Source organism: Papio anubis, chromosome 7, assembly GCF_008728515.1.
Source record: "Papio anubis isolate 15944 chromosome 7, Panubis1.0, whole genome shotgun sequence".
Classification (NCBI taxonomy): domain Eukaryota; kingdom Metazoa; phylum Chordata; class Mammalia; order Primates; family Cercopithecidae; genus Papio; species Papio anubis.
The window spans coordinates 36,587,647-36,603,085 of record NC_044982.1 but is presented as its reverse complement, the minus strand read 5'-3'; the positions used below and the strand labels follow the sequence as shown (position 1 = coordinate 36,603,085).

Genomic DNA, 15,439 nt, shown 5'->3' with positions numbered 1-15,439 from the left:
GCTCAGTGGATCCATGAACAAAATGGCATGTCAACAGGGATGGAGGCCATACTTGGACTCAACAGCATGGCTGTCCTCTCACCAAGGCCCATTTGGTTACTGCCACTGATGAGTGTATGACCTGCTCACAGCAGAAGCAACTGATGAGCCATTGACGTGGTAATATCTCCCCGAAAGGCCAGCGGGTTATATGGTGTCAGATTGATTTCCTTGGACAATCGCCATTATAGAAAATGTAGCAGTCAGTCTTCACAGAGGATAGACTCATATTCTGGGTATGAATTTGCCTTTCTTGCCCATAGTGTTTTTACTAGGGTGTCCGTTTATGGACTTTGAATGTTTTATCCATTGCAATGGTATCTTTCACAACATTGTCTGACCAGGTCACTGGTCTTACCACTTTTCCCATTACCCAAAGGTGGAATGACCTGATTCAGGCTCAATTACAGCATCAGCTAGAAGATAATACCTTGTGATATTAAGATGCTATCATACTGAATGCAGTATATGCTGTAATTGGGGGCCAATATCTAGTGCTATCTACCCATAGAAGGGACCATAGTTCTGGACACTAAGGGGTAGAGATGGGTGATGCCTCTCATTATTATGCCTAATAACCCACTTGATGAATCTTACTTTCTGTTTCTATAGTTTTGGTCTCAGCAGGTTTGGAAGTCCCAATGACCAATGGAGAAATGCTTGCACCAAGGAAGACTTCTGGTTCTGATGAATTAGAAGTAGATACTGCCTCCTAGTGATTTTGGGTTCACTGAACTGGTGAGGTGAATGTCCTAATTACCTGGGGGAAATCAGGTTGCTGTTGCATAATGAGAATACGAAGGACTGGGTTTGCAATGTGGGAATTCATCTGATGTACCTTTTCATACTCCCTTGCCCAAAAGTACTGGTCAACTGAAAACTGAGCAACATGCCAAGAATTCAAATCTTGTGGAAATGAAAGTTTGGGTTATCCGACCAAGGAAAGAACCTTATCTAACTGAGATGTTGGCTAAGAGTAAAAGGAATGGAATGGCTGGAAAATATGGCAGCACGACAGAGTAGAAGGTGCATGTAGACAGTCCATCTCTTACTAACTCTGTAAGACACAATATTTTAGGGTGACCAACTGTCCCAGTTTTCCAGGACTGAGGGATTTCCTAGGACACAGGACTTTCAGTGGTAAAACCAGAAAAGTCCTAGGCAAACCAGATAAGTTATCCTACTTACGATCTGTGCTTTCTTCTTCACTACCCTGGCAGTAAATAATAACTGTCTTACCTACCCAACAGGTGCATATGAAGATAATGGCCAATCTAGATATTAAGCCCAGCTCTGCCACTTACTTGTGGAATGACCTTGGACAGATGACATAACTTCTCACAAAGCTTCACTCTCTTCTTCAGGCCCACCATTACCTGACTTACTTATTAGCATTAATGAACTCCTTTGGCCTGCTGCCTCTTCCATGTCACCTTTTCTTTGACACCAAACATGTCTGCCTCTCTTCTCCACAATGTCTAGAGGCTCACCTGACTTGGAGGTGCTGGTGTCCCTTGACCATCTCTCCAAATCTTAATACTCAAGTTTAACATTTCTAGGGTGTATGGAAGGTGCTAAACACTGTGGCAATTGACTTGAGAATGGTTTGTTTAATTGTTGCAAAACTGTATTTTTGGATTAGGGAAACTGAAGCTCAGGGAGGCAGTCAATTGTTTAAAATTCCACAAGAGGTAAAAATAGTAGATCTGGGCTTCAAACCCCACAGAACACTGGAGACAAGCATCAACATGCAAAGGCCAAAATGCAATACCTCAAGCCTTGATCCATAGCAGGTGTCATGTGTACAAACGGCCTCAGAACCGGACTCGTCACATGAATAAGAGACATGGGTTGGGTAAGAACTCTAGTAAACTGAGAGAGTAAACACTGTGTACGTAGATAGGGTGGCCACTTAGCAGTTCCACTGGAGTTGTGGCCTCATAAGAATGCCCACCCAGTGTGGCCAGAGAATCCAGATTTTTACACAACATGTTTCTGTTTTAAAACATTGACAACTATTCCAGCTTTGAAAAAGCACTATAGGAATCAAACACATCAAGTCTGCTGGCCACCAGGTTTTAATGCCTGCCCCATAGTCATGGAAGGAGAAATTGATTGAGTAAGGACTCAGTCAGAGGTGATGATCATAGCAAAAAAAACACCAAAACCAAAAACAAACAAACAAAAGAAACAACAGTTATCATGCACTGTAGAAGCAATCCCACTGATGTAATTTGCAGTTTGTGAAGATGACAGAATGACAACCACTCCCATTGTGTTTTTGCTGAGGTAGAAGCTAGAAAGAACTTGAGAAACAGCAGAAAGGACTAAGATTAGAAATCAGAATCTAAAGATTTGAGGTACTAGAATAGTTTACCTTGGGCTACACCTCCTTTCCAGATTTTTAAGAAAGAATGATGCAATCCCATTTCTGGGAATATATTCAAAGCAAATGAAATCAGCATCTTGAAGAGGTATCTGTATATGCATGTTCAATGCGGCATTCTTCAGAATAGCCAAGATGTGGAAATAACCCAATTGTCTGTCGACAGATGAATGAATAGAGAAGTTGTAGTGTGTGTGTGTGTGTGTGTATGTGTATATGCACACACACACAATATGCATATAATGGAGTATTAATTGGCCTTAAAAAAGAAAGAAATTCTGCCACTTGTGACAACATGGATGAAGCTGTAAGACATTATGCTACGTGAAATACGCCAGGCACAGAAAACACAACTATGGCATGATTTCATTTATACGTGGAATCTACAAAAGTTGGAACTCATAGACACAGAGTGTAGAAGGGTGGCTATCAGGGGATGGGTGGGGGAGAGAGGAAGCTGTTGCTCAAAGAGTACACACCTGCGGTTATAAGAGGAACAAGTTCTGGAGACCTAATGTCCAGCACGGTGACTATAGTTGATGACAATGTGTTGAGTACTTGAAATTTGCTAAGAGAATAGATCCTAAGTATTCGCATCACAAAAAAGGGCAACTATATGAGGTGACAGATATGCTAACCAGTTTGATTGTGGTGACCATTCCACAAAGTAAACAAATACCAAAACATCATATTGTAGACCTCAAATATATATAATTTTTATTTGTTCATTACACTTCAGTAAAACTGTAAGAAAAAAGAAAAGAAAGAATAAGTTTACTAGTAAAGGCTGATCTTAGTTTTCATAAAGTCAGTTTGACTTCCCCTCTCCTTTGTTCCTTCCTGAAAATGCCATAAATGCCATATGACACACCAACCAGGGCCGTGTTCCAGGAGTCTTTTTTGGATTCACTTTGCCAAGAAGATGTCTTTTGAATCACCCCTCCCTGGGGCCAGATGACACTCCATCAAAATTTGTAATCAGGCTACTTAATCCAAATCACTTTGTCACAGTTAAATTTCTCTTTTGGAAATTTCCATCAGTCTGCCCTTGGCTTTTACTGGCACATCGACCATTCAGGTGCCCCCAGGGGAAGTGCCTCACTAAGTAAGAATGGAGACAAAGGAGAGGAGGAAAGAACTGTGGTAGGGTGAGAGAACCAGTTGCTGACTGGCTTCTCTCGCCTTCCCTCCCCGGACCCTGGCTGCCTCTCTAGGAAACTCTCTCTCGCTGGCTAGATCCAGCTTCCTCTAAGTCTCACTCTTTGTTCTGGTGTTTGTCGCAAGGGCCATAATATTCTGGAAAGAGCTTGAATTTGGAATCAGAAGACCTGTGTTTGTGTCTGCCTCTTACTATCTGCATTCTCCTGGGAAATCATCTAACCCCTCAGAACTTTGTTGATAAAATAGTAGTATCTACCACTTGTGGTTCTTATCAGACTCAAACACATGTATATGAAAGGCTTTTTGTAAACCACGAAAATCCACATAGACATAGGTCAGATTGCTCTTGGCCATCGATAGTAAAAATATCTATCTTTAATCACAAAGGGGAGTGTGGCAGAGGCAAACATTCAAACACATTTCATCCTTTTGCAGTATAGAATGGTCAGTGGGAAGTGGCTGCCCTGACAAGAATAATATCTCCTAGTCCCCGTTGCATGTGAGTAGGTTGAAGTGACCAGCTTTTACTAATAAAAGAATATGAGTGAAAGTAATGAGTACTACTTCAAAACCAAGGTAGTCAGAAGTGTGTGTTTGGGCTTTTTCTAATTTTTGTTCCATCTACTGCTAGATGAAGAACACTCCAGGGCCCCAGAGGTTGACAGAGTTACAAAATAGAAGGAAACTGAGTCCCTGAATCATCACATGGATGAAAGCCACCTGCAAGAACATCTTTATTGGATTATTACAGGAGTGAGAAATAAAATTTTATCTTGCTAAGGCATTGAAATATTGGGGTTTATTTATTACAGCAGCTAACATTGCCCTAATGATAAATGAGCCAAAGAGGTGGGCGTGTTGTGGCTATCAGTAAAAAGTGCTGAAAATGAACACGTGCACAATGGCTAACAACATCTTCTTCATATTGACTAATACACAGGCCATAGGGCCAAGGAGTTGCAAAGGGGCATCTGCAATGGTGTGTCAATTAAGGTAGCCGGGCAGTTTGAGTGTGTGCATGCACGTGTGCATGCATGTGTGCACACGCACACACACACTGCTTTTGTATATATTCTAGGACCACAATATTAAAGCTAGAAGTAATTGGCTTCAGAGGTCTTTTATGAAAACCTCACTTATAGTTCAGGAAATTGTGATCCAGAGAGAAGATGAATCCAAAGAGAAGAGGGATTGTTAGTGGGGGCATCTAAACTAGTACCCAGGGCTTCAGATTCCTGGGATGTGTTCCTCAACTCTCCTCCTATTGTTCATTCCATCTCCTGTTTTGACAAAGCCTAACACCTGGATAACCCAGAAAGGACTCAGAAAATGGTAGTGATGATGGGCACAAATGGATTTTGTGATTTTGTATCTACCATTTAATCTGCTAACAGACATTTTTTTTTTCATTTTTAACTTAGTGGCTGGCAAAAAAAAACTGAATGAGGCTTTTAGTCCAACCTCTTTCCCTGCCTGCTTTTTGTGCTAATCTGTTACACTCACAAATCCCATTGACATCTCGTTCTTAGCTTCCATGGTAGGAATTGTGTTCCTGATGCTGCCTTCTCAGCCCCATTTTTGGCCATAAGTTTAAGCCCAGGACCCTATTGCAGACAACTTCTAAACCTCAGCAGAGGGCACAGTGGGGCCACAGTTAGGATTCACCTACCCTTAGCCTTCCTCTTGACTTCTATCCTAGCCATGCTGACTGCTGCCATTCCATGACTGTGCCATGTCATGCTTTACGCATGTGCCTTTGAATGTGCTGTTCACTTTTTGTCCATCCTTCAATATGAAGCCCCTCACCAAAGTAAATCATGATTTCATCTTCCTTCAAGATCCTACTTACCTGTTACATTCTCTGTGAAGTCTTTCCCAATTCTTCCAGGCTGAGTTGATATTTTCTTCCATTGTGTTCCCATGGCACTCTGTTTAGGTCACTTTTAGAGTGCTCAGGGCATAGGACTGCCATTAGTATTTGCACTTTGGTGTCCACAAGCGTCATAAACCCCTTCCCATCACTTGGCTTTCAGAAGGGGCAATAGTACCTACAATGTGATCATCACCCTCCTCTCCACACCTGGGTTGTCTGTACCAAGAGTGAACATTTGACACAAAACACCCAATCCACAGGCACCCCAACACTGTGACTGCCTTCTACAAAGGATTCTGCCTTCTCAGAATGGCCCTCTGGAGATGGAGAGTTGGCCATATTCTCTCGATTGAGAATTTGCACTCAGAGGAAAAGAGGGAAGTTCCAGTTCATTGTGGTGATCAAAGCTGTGAGGTCATGATATAATGTCAGGGCTGGTGACTGTGCTGGGCTGTGTGTAAGAAAATAAATCAGAGGAAGCCCCTTGGGAGATAAAAGAAGAGGATGGGCCCAATGGGCAGAAGGAAGCAAGGGTGAGAGAGACCAGATGGCCTGGCGAAGGTGGGGAGAGAGACCAGGTGGCCTGGGGAAGGTGGGGAGAGTGGGCTCGGTTCCTGATGGCTTTCAGGCTCCTACGGCCTGGCGGCTGTGCCTCCTGCCTTGGGTTCCACAAGATCCCCCCACCAGGCCTTCGCAGCATTGCCCCGTTCTTTGAACAGGTTTAGTGGGCTTCTGGATCACTTCCCCTACGTAGACTGTGAGTTTTTTTGTTTGTTTTGTTTTGTTTTAGACAGAGTCTGCTCTGTCGCCTAGGCTGGAGTGTCGTGGCACAATCTCAGCTCACTGCAAGCTCTGTCTCCTGTGTTCAGGCAATTATTGTGCCTCAGCCTTCTGAGTGACTGGGATTACAGGCATGTGCCACCATGCCTGGCTAACTTTTAAAATTTTTGGTAGACCTGTTAGCCAGGCTTGTCTTGAACTCCTGACCTCAAGCAATCCACCCGCCTCTGCCTCCCAAAGTGCTGGGATTACAGGCATGAGCCACCATGCCCAGCCTAGACTGTGAGTTTCTTGAGGTCAGGAGCTATGTCTTGCTCTTCTTTGTATCACCAGAGTGTCATTCAATATATTCAACATGCTCCTAAATTGCTTGTTGAATGAATGATGAGTAAATGAATGAGTGCAAACATGTCTGTTGGTAATAGGTTCAGGGCACTGTTTTCCTAGCTGGAGTCTGGCACGGCCAATGCCTTTCTGATACAGAAACCTCTTTCTTCCATAACTACCACAGCTCTTACTACTACTTACATCTTCCAACTTCGCAAAGTTTGGGTTTTGACAAGTGGCATTTTCCTGAAGTACTTTTGCTTAAAATATACTGGGTTTGACACATTGGCACCTGAGTGTAAGAGGTGGTGACACCTTCACCTGAGTCACATCTCCTCAGAAGAAGCCCACTGTGGCCCCCTGGACCTTCCACTGAAGAAACACAGGGAGAAGCAAGCTGTACGTAGAGAGATATAAGTATAGCTTTTATTTTTTTTTTTGAACCAACCCAACATTTCCACTGGCAACTGTCAACATAGCTTATGACATGAGCACTGTTTCTTTTTTAGTTATTTTTTTCTTAAAAAATGTGTTTAAAATTAACAGGTGTTTTTTAATTTCTCCCCCCCTCCCCTTAGAAAATGTATTTATGTCAATGCAGAAAGCCTAAAGATCCGTGGGCAGTTTCGTGATGACATCTTATGTCTGTTTATTTGCGTGTATGTGTGTGTGTGTGAAAGCCAGGTCTTCCCACATTTGTTGGGAAAAGGTCTGTAGGGCACAGAGATCTCTTTCTCTAAAAACCCAGGCTCCACAGGATTATGACAGCTAAGATTCCTCTTACTGGAGCAAGAACTACCCCACAGGCTGGAAAAAGAGCTTCATGAAGTTTAAAAACAAGCAGGAACGTGGGAGAAATGAGGAATTCCAGTTCCTATCTTGTAAAAATGCTTTCATATGTGACCTGAGGGACCAGGAGAGGTGAAGGGAGCCCCTTGTTCTCTTATAAAATCTCTAAGTTTTTACACTACTTCAAGAAATATAGTCAGCCCTCTTTGTATAGAGCATTAGGAAGCAAGAGAGTGGTGAAGGTGACATTCCTCAGGCACATTGACATTTAAAATACAAAATTTTCACTTAAATCTCTCACTGGTTAGATATCTCTTCTCTCCTGCCTCAGGTACAAAGTCAAAGATACTAAGAAGGACTGAATCCCTTTTGTTCTTCCAGTAGCCCTTTGTCATCACACACCATTCCTATTTTTGTCCCATCTCTCCTACTTGGTGGGTCTTCCTGCAGAAGGATACACAAGTGGACACTGACACAATAAGACACACAGAACTGGAAAGACTTGGGCAAAGAGGGACAATTGCTTTTTGTATTTGACTTGATTCAACATAAGTATAAAAAGCTCCTCCTGCTCCAGTTGAAGCTCCTGTAAGATCTTTAGTATCCTGCATGGGTGAGTGAGCTTATGTCTACCCCAACGCCATCACTCCTCCCAAGAACTGAGAGAAAACAGTGAGATGGGGAACTGGATCTTGATGGAGCCAAGGGGTGGTGGGAGAGCATATGTCTGAAAATTCATGTTTCTCTCTGTTGGCTCAGACCTGGAATTCCTTCGTGGCACCTTTTTCACTCACTTCAGGAAAAAAAAAAAAAGACAAAACAAAACAATAAGCAAAACCTAATGGCAAAATGAAAGCAACCACAATAATGATTACAATGAAAAAAGAACCCCACCCTAGCCACATGAATGTGACTCATTTTCACGTCTTATCAGCTGAGTGAGATAATAGGGACGTATGGAATTGGGCAGAGAGGAGAAACTCTGCCTCCAAAGAAATGAGAGGCAAAGGAATAATCAGAAGGTGGAATAGAAGGAGGTGAAAGGCTCTGACCTTTGCTTTGGGTCAGGGATATGAGGAGGAGATGGGGTGGAGGTGGATTTGTTGCTGTCGTTTGTTTGTATTTAATTAAATACTGTGTAAAGTCGGTGATTCCTCCATTGTTTGATTGATTAAGACTTTGCCCTTTCAGTTCATTGCCAGGGCCTAAGTTGGGTGAAGTTCCTGGGGCTTGGGTCCTGATGCTGCCTCTCTAGGGCAACGCAGCCTGGAGAGGTCACTGGTGGGGAAGTGCCCTTCTCTTAGGAGAAGTCCTAGGCCTGCCCTGTCGGAGGCTCTGTTCCGCGGCTCAGAACCCCTTAATGTAGCAATAGGCCTCTAGTGTGGCAAAGAGTATGTAGAGGAGCCACAGGCTTACAAAGAGCCATGTCGTGGCGAGCTTGCAGCCACGGGGGCCACCAAGCTCCCCTCCCAGGTGTGGCCGCCGTCGGTACAAGAGCACGCTGATGCAGACAAATGCAAAGATGGTGAAGAGGGTGACAGAGAAGGCCAGTGTGCCAGCCGATACGTGGAACTCCTGTCCCTGCAGAGCCCAGTAGATGGCGGCCACGGACCAGGCCAGGCCGATGCCCAGGAAGACGTTGACGGCGTTGCTGCCCGTCACGTTGCCAATGGAGGCGTCTGCATATACATCCTGGAGGGCAGCAGCTTTGCTGGCAAACGTATCTGGAAAAGGACAGAGACACATGGGAGCTGGCAGGAGGCTAAGGTGTGCAGGGTCTGTCTTCCAGTATGCCCAAAAAGCAGCTTGAGCTGGTGGGCTGAGCCCGGGAATGAGAGACAAGGGCTAGGGGGCCACTCCTACCTCCTAGCTCTGCCACAAGCAAGCGTGCGGCCCTGGGTAGGTCACATCCCTAGTCTGGGCTTCCCATCCCTCATCTGCAGTGATCTAAAAGATTCTGAAGGGCTTTCCAGTTCTGATATTTACTGAGTGGGCTTATTGTTCTCCTTTGACTACTTTTTCGGTAAGGGAAGTTTGCCATCCCATAATATCTCCCCAGGGAACCTTGACACCGTGGGAAGATGCTTGGAGTAGATGCCTGATTTTAACTGTCATATGGGGCATTTATTCACAAACCACCAACAGTTATTGAGCAATGCCTACTGACTCAAAACTGGGAAAGGTACTGGATTTTGGGGACAGAGGACATGCTGGGGAAGCATGATGGGGATATGCAGGGTGAACTGTGGATTCAAGGAAGACGGGGCTCTGTCTTTGTGGTTTTTATGTGTATCACAGGGCTTTGCAGGGTGTTTGACTTTAGATCTTGGTACAGATTGTAGCTATAGGGAGGACTGTCAGAGACATCTAGCCCAATCCTTTTATTTTACAGGTAAGAAAAATAAGGGTCAAATAATTTACCCAAGGTCACATAGGATGTTAGCAAGAGACTTGACCCTAAGGCCCTCAGGTAAGGACCCTTTCCATATCATCAACTATATCCAAAGAAGTTCAGCCAAAGCCACTAAATCAGATGAGTGGATCACAGGATAACCTTCTTAAAGCCTCAAATGCTGTTAGCTGTTGTCTTGGCCAATTGCAAGGACTTGGAGCTGCCTAAAGATATTTGCCTGGTTTGCTTCATTATTGCCATTTTTTTTAGATCTCCCAGAGAAAACCTCTTACCCTGTCTTGCCTATGGCCTTGTTTTTTTGTTTGTTTTTGTTGTTGTTGTTGTCGTTGTTGTTTGCTTCTGATCCTCTGATATTTCTTCCCACCTCTATGCTTTCCCCCATATTTCCTTTCTCCCCTCTGATAGTTCAGGTCCCCCAAGGCTTGGAGAACAGAGATCACAGGGCATCTCATCCACAGGCCTTCCCAGGATCATCCATCTAATTTCCAGCCTCCTGATGCATTTCCACGATGGCTAAATCTCTTGCATCACTAATGGACAAATAATCCCACTGGCCTGCGCTGGGGTTTTGGAAAGAGGTTTTCCTAGAATTTGATGTGAATTCAGCTACTGTCTTGAAGGATATGTTCGCTTGGTACAGGAAAGATTTCTCTTGGTCCAGCCAGAAGAGTCCTGTCTGATGAGATTTAGCCTAACCTCCTGCAGGAGGATGCGCTCTGTTTCTTTCTGGGGCAATTGGGATGCCAGCTCCCTGGCAGAAGTTCAGAGTTCAGAGGCCCCAAAGCCCCTAACTGAATTAAGTAAAGAACCTGGGCTAGTGCAGCCCCTGTCTACCTGCTAACTCTTACATTCAGGCCCAGCTTTCATCCTTATGCGGTACCTTTGCTTTTTCTTCTTAGGATTTAACAAGATAACTTTCATTATAGTAGTTAAGTGTTATCTCCTTCACTAGATTATAAACTCCACGTGGAGAAGGAAGCATGTATATCTTGCCTTTCACTATAGTTCCAAAAACTAGCACAATACTGTAACAGGCATAATACGTGCTTAGTAAATATTTATTCAACAAATAAAGGAATGTCTGCCCCTTTTTGTTCCTAAGAAAAAGTATGTAATTCATCCTATAAAAAGATAAAAGCTGTGGAGCTTCCTTTGCCTGTTCTGCTAGGAGATGCTTTGTACTCACGGTGTCCTTCCAAGTAGAGGAGGCCAAGAATGTATGTGGGCATTTCTCCTTTGATATCTTTGAGTTGGCTAATCTTTAACCTCTCAGAGATCGCCAGAGGTAAATAGAAGGAGAACAATATCTACATTCTTTTAATTTCACTGTTTGCATCTATTCACATAATGTGGAGGTTAAGAAATTGGACCACTTACTTGGGCATGTAGCTTAACCTCTGTGGGCCTCAGTTTCTTTGTCTGTGAAGTGGGGATAATAACTTACCATATTTAATAGGGCTTTGGGAAACATTACAGGGAGAAAATGTAAACGTGTAAATTGCTGAACACACATAGTGTCTGTCAAATTGAAAGTGCTCAAGAAATATTAGCTGTCATTACTAATGTCATTAGTTATCTCTTTGATTGACTTTTGTGCACTTTAAGGGCAGAAGCTCTTTTAAGTTCAGATCTGAGATGGTATGGAAGATAATCAGATGGAGTCCAGGGGTCATTCGAACCAGGTAAAATCCTCTTTGCAAATTCAAGCACCTCTCACTCTCACCTGGGACAGAGGTGCCAAATGCCACGAAAACAACAGCTGTGACTGAATCCTTGAGACCAATGGTGCAGCCGAAGTGCGAGGCCAGGTCCCCAATGATGGCGGTGAGCATGCCGATGATGAGGATGGAGACGGCGAAGCAGGCCCAGCCGTGGCAGTACTCTGTGGGGGGCACACAGGCAAACAGCACCTTCCAGAAGACTGTCAGGAAGTGCATGACGTAGTCAAAGCAGGAGGGCAGCCTCTCCTCCCCGGATTCATCCTCATCCTCATCCCCTGCTGGAGGTAAGATAAACAGGCAAGAGAAAGGGGAGTGAGGTCAGATAATCATTCATAAGAAAGTCAAACCCAACCTGCACCACAGGCATCATCCGCTAGAAGGGGACTCCAGCTGTCTTCTGGGCAGCTGATGGGGGCCAGGGCCAGGATGCCAGAAAATAGTTGGGAAACAATTTGATATGCCTCACCGGTCAATTTGAATGCAGGGCACCAAGGTAGAGTGGGAGAGAGAGGGCCAGGGAATAAGGAAGAAAAGAAAGAAGGAGATTAAGATGGACAAGACAGTGGAGCAGAAAGAAAGGAGGATGCAAACCATCATTCTCAGCAAACTAACTCAAGAACAGAAAACCAAACACCACATGTTCTCACTCATAAATGGGAGCTGAACAATGAGAACACATGGACACAGGGAGGGGAACATCACACACCGGGGCCTGTCAGGGAGTGGGGACTAGGGGAGGTATAGCATTAGGAGAAATACGTAATGTAGATGACGGGTTGATGGGTACAGCAAACCACCATGGCACGTGTATACCTACGTAACAAAATTGCATGTTCTACACATGTACCCTAGAACTTAAAGTATAATTTAGAAAAAAGAAAGAAAGGAGAACGCACAAGCTGCATTTTGTTGTCTAGGCAAAGAAAAGTGAAATCAGTTCAGCATGGCCACTCTTCACTGGACACCAGCAGGGCTCCTCTCAAATTTTCTGACTTGACTGCTGCAGTAACCATTGTGGCTCTGGTCATTATCTGTCCCCTGAGGGATGGCTGTCATTCCAGATCATGAGAATATACTGCAGAGTCAGTGCCATCCTCCAAATATCTCATGGGAAAGAGCAGGATGGACCTTGATTGTCCTTGCCAGGAATGTGGGCAGAGTTGCCCACTCAGCAGCCCTGTGGGGGAGGGTGTGCTGAGGCATGCCTGTGCCTTGCCAACGGCAACCTCTGTCATGTTTTGGCATAACCGGTAGAAGCTGGGTTTTGAAAGAACAGGAGTCAGAACACTTGGGTTCTCATTCCAGCTTTGCCATGAAGAAAATCTGTAAGCTGGGGTAAATAATCTCTTATTTCTGAACCCCAGGCCCCTCCTTTGTAAAAGGAGCGGGATAGATGATGTGGCCTACATTCCGCGTATTGTCTCAAAGGGGCACAGTCAGGTCATCAGAAGGGGGAGCTAGAAAGATCTAAAGCAGGCAGTGAGAAAAGTGGGGCAGCAGCAGCAGCAGCAGCAAACCTCTCTTCCTGGCTGTCCTTTTGCTCTGGCTCTGGGGCCTTGGGGATATGACCCTGTGGGTTGCTATGACAACAAAGCCTCTCAATAAAATACAAGGCCAGTAGTGCTCAGCAGTGCAAGGAGGCCTCAGTGGTGCTGAGGTGATAGTGACGGTGGTTGGGAGACCCTTTCCGTCCATGTTCCAACCAGCAGTCCCCACAGGCTGCTAGGACTCCTGGCTGTGCTGTGGGTCGTTACTGAGGGAGCCTGTCAGTAAATGCCGAGGGTGGGGTTTGGAATCATCCAGGGTGTTTTGTTGGAGAGTCAATGCAACACATTTTATAAACTCCTAACTCCCACATCTCTAAATCAGAATTGTCCCACATTTTACAGAAGAGGGGGACCAAACAAAAGAAAAGGAAGAATGACAGAAATCAGAATTTATTGAGTTTGGATTTTACACAAGACTCTGTACTTTTCTACCTTTCTGAGAAAGGTAGCAGTAGTTCCCCTTTGGGATGAGGACATTGAGGTCAGAGAGGGTACATTGTTCCACTTCACACAGCAGAGCAAGGATTTGAAACCAGAGATAGCCATGTTTTTCAGTTACGCCACGATTCTTTTCCAAAGTGATCCAGTGAGGCAGTAGGCACCTAGGACTAGAGCTGGGAAGACTGAACATACAGGCCTGCCCAGGGAATGGCCGACGGGTTTGTTTTTTTTTTTTTTTTTTGAGACAGAGTCTCGCTGTGTCGCCCAGGCTGGGGTGCAGTGGCGCGATCTCGGCTCACTGCAAGCTCCGCCTCCCAGGTTCACGCCATTTTCCTGCCTCAGCCTCCGTGTAGCTGGGACTACAGGCGCCCGCCACCTCACCCGGCTAGTTTTTTGTATTTTTAGTAGAGACGGGGTTTCACCATGTTAACCAGGATGGTCTCGATCTCCTGACCTCGTGATGCACCCGCCTCGGCCTCCCAAAGTGCTGGGATTACAGCCTTGAGCCACCGCGCCCGGCCGGCCGACTGTTAACGTGGCTTTATGCTTCCTTCTCAGAGGTTGCCTGCTTCTCCCAGCAAGGCCAGCCTGAGACGCTTCTCACCTGCACTGACGGTGATGGCCTCCATGAACTGGTCCCTCCAGGAATGGGTCCCCACAACCAAGGCCAGGTTTGTCTTCTTGATCAGTTTGTCCACCGTAGTCTGTTAGGAAGAGAAAAACTTGGAACCATGAGGTTAGAATGCTCAGAACCAATGAGGAGTCTGGTTCTTCAAAGGGATGAAAGATGCCCTGTCTCCAGGGTGTTCTGACAGTTATGCATGGAATGGCCTTGGGCGATCTCTTTTGAGGCAATCCTTCTATTTCCCTTTGTTTTTGGTTGTTATCTTTTTGTTTTGTTTTGTTTGAGACAGGGTCTCACTCTATCACCCAGGCTGGAGTGCAGTGTGCAATCATGGCTCATTGCAGCCTCAACCTCCTGGACCTAAGCCATCCTCCCACTTCGGCCTCCTGAGTAGCTGGGACCACAGGCATGTACAACCATGCCGAGCTGATCTTCATTTTGTTTTATTTTTTGTAGAGATGGGGTCTCCCTATGTTGTCCAGGCTGGTCTCAAACTCCTAGGCACAAGTGATCCTCCCACCTCGGCCTCCCAAAGTGCTGAGATTACAGGTGTGAGTCCCTCGCTGCCTGGCCTGGTTGTGACTTTTGAAATTGGCTATTTAGAGTAATACAATAAAAAATAATAATAATGATGTTAATATATCTTGCCCTGTAGTAGTGAGTTTTAATATTTTTGCTTTAAAAATACAGCTAAACAGTAGTGATAATACATCTCAGGACATTCTAGCCCACTTATTTCACATTCTATGTTATGTTTCCTCACAATATTCCTAGCATACATATGGCCAGCACTATTTGTTTCATGTTACAAATGGAGAAACTGAGACCTGGGGTGAGTAAGTGATTTGTTCAGTTTCAACTTCACATATTCACTAGTGAAAGTGGAAAAAAACACCCCAGGTCTTCTGCCTCCCACTTTAATTTATTTATTATTCAATTAGACCTCACTGTTTGCCTGACCTTGAACTCATAGGACTCTTCGATGATGACTTCTAGTTTGGGGTGTTCACCCAATACTGGCTTTCCCATCTCTGCTATCCTCTTGGCCTCTTCTTCCTCCATAGTCAGCTTCCTGTCTGTCAACTCTGCAACAAAACAAAATCGGACTCACTTTAACACCTTTTCCATTTCCTGAAAGGATACAGCTCAGAGTATTAGACATGGGCAGTGGGTATAAAGCAAGTAACTCTTGGGAATGGGGAGTTTGTATATATTTTTAGTGCCTCTTTTTATGAAGTACTAAACACTTTATAATCAGACCATGAGAATGTGCCTTGCAGGCTGGGATAAGCATTCCTCTTTCTCTTTTATATGTGGGTGGACAACCTGATCCAAAG

At 44.8% G+C, this 15,439-nt stretch overlaps 1 protein-coding gene across 14 annotated transcripts in view; it reads right to left on the bottom strand.

Moving 5' to 3' along the window:
• Nucleotides 1-6,966: 6,966 nt before the first annotated feature.
• The window catches only part of SLC8A3 (solute carrier family 8 member A3), a 140,082-nt gene continuing 131,609 nt past the window's right edge, over nucleotides 6,967-15,439 (bottom strand). For 11 of the 14 annotated variants that reach the window (XM_017961290.2, XM_017961291.2, XM_017961287.3 and 8 more), the window contains 4 exons: nucleotides 15,063-15,187; nucleotides 14,082-14,181; nucleotides 11,492-11,767; nucleotides 6,967-9,079 (listed from right to left, as the gene is read on the bottom strand). In XM_017961290.2, the coding sequence (XP_017816779.1) occupies nucleotides 8,703-9,079; nucleotides 11,492-11,767; nucleotides 14,082-14,181; nucleotides 15,063-15,187 (878 nt within the window). In that variant the 3' untranslated portion in view covers nucleotides 6,967-8,702. The remainder of the gene's footprint in view (nucleotides 9,080-11,491; nucleotides 11,768-14,081; nucleotides 14,182-15,062; nucleotides 15,188-15,439) is intronic. The other 3 variants (XM_009211837.4, XM_009211839.4, XM_009211840.4) reach the window with 2 other exon arrangements.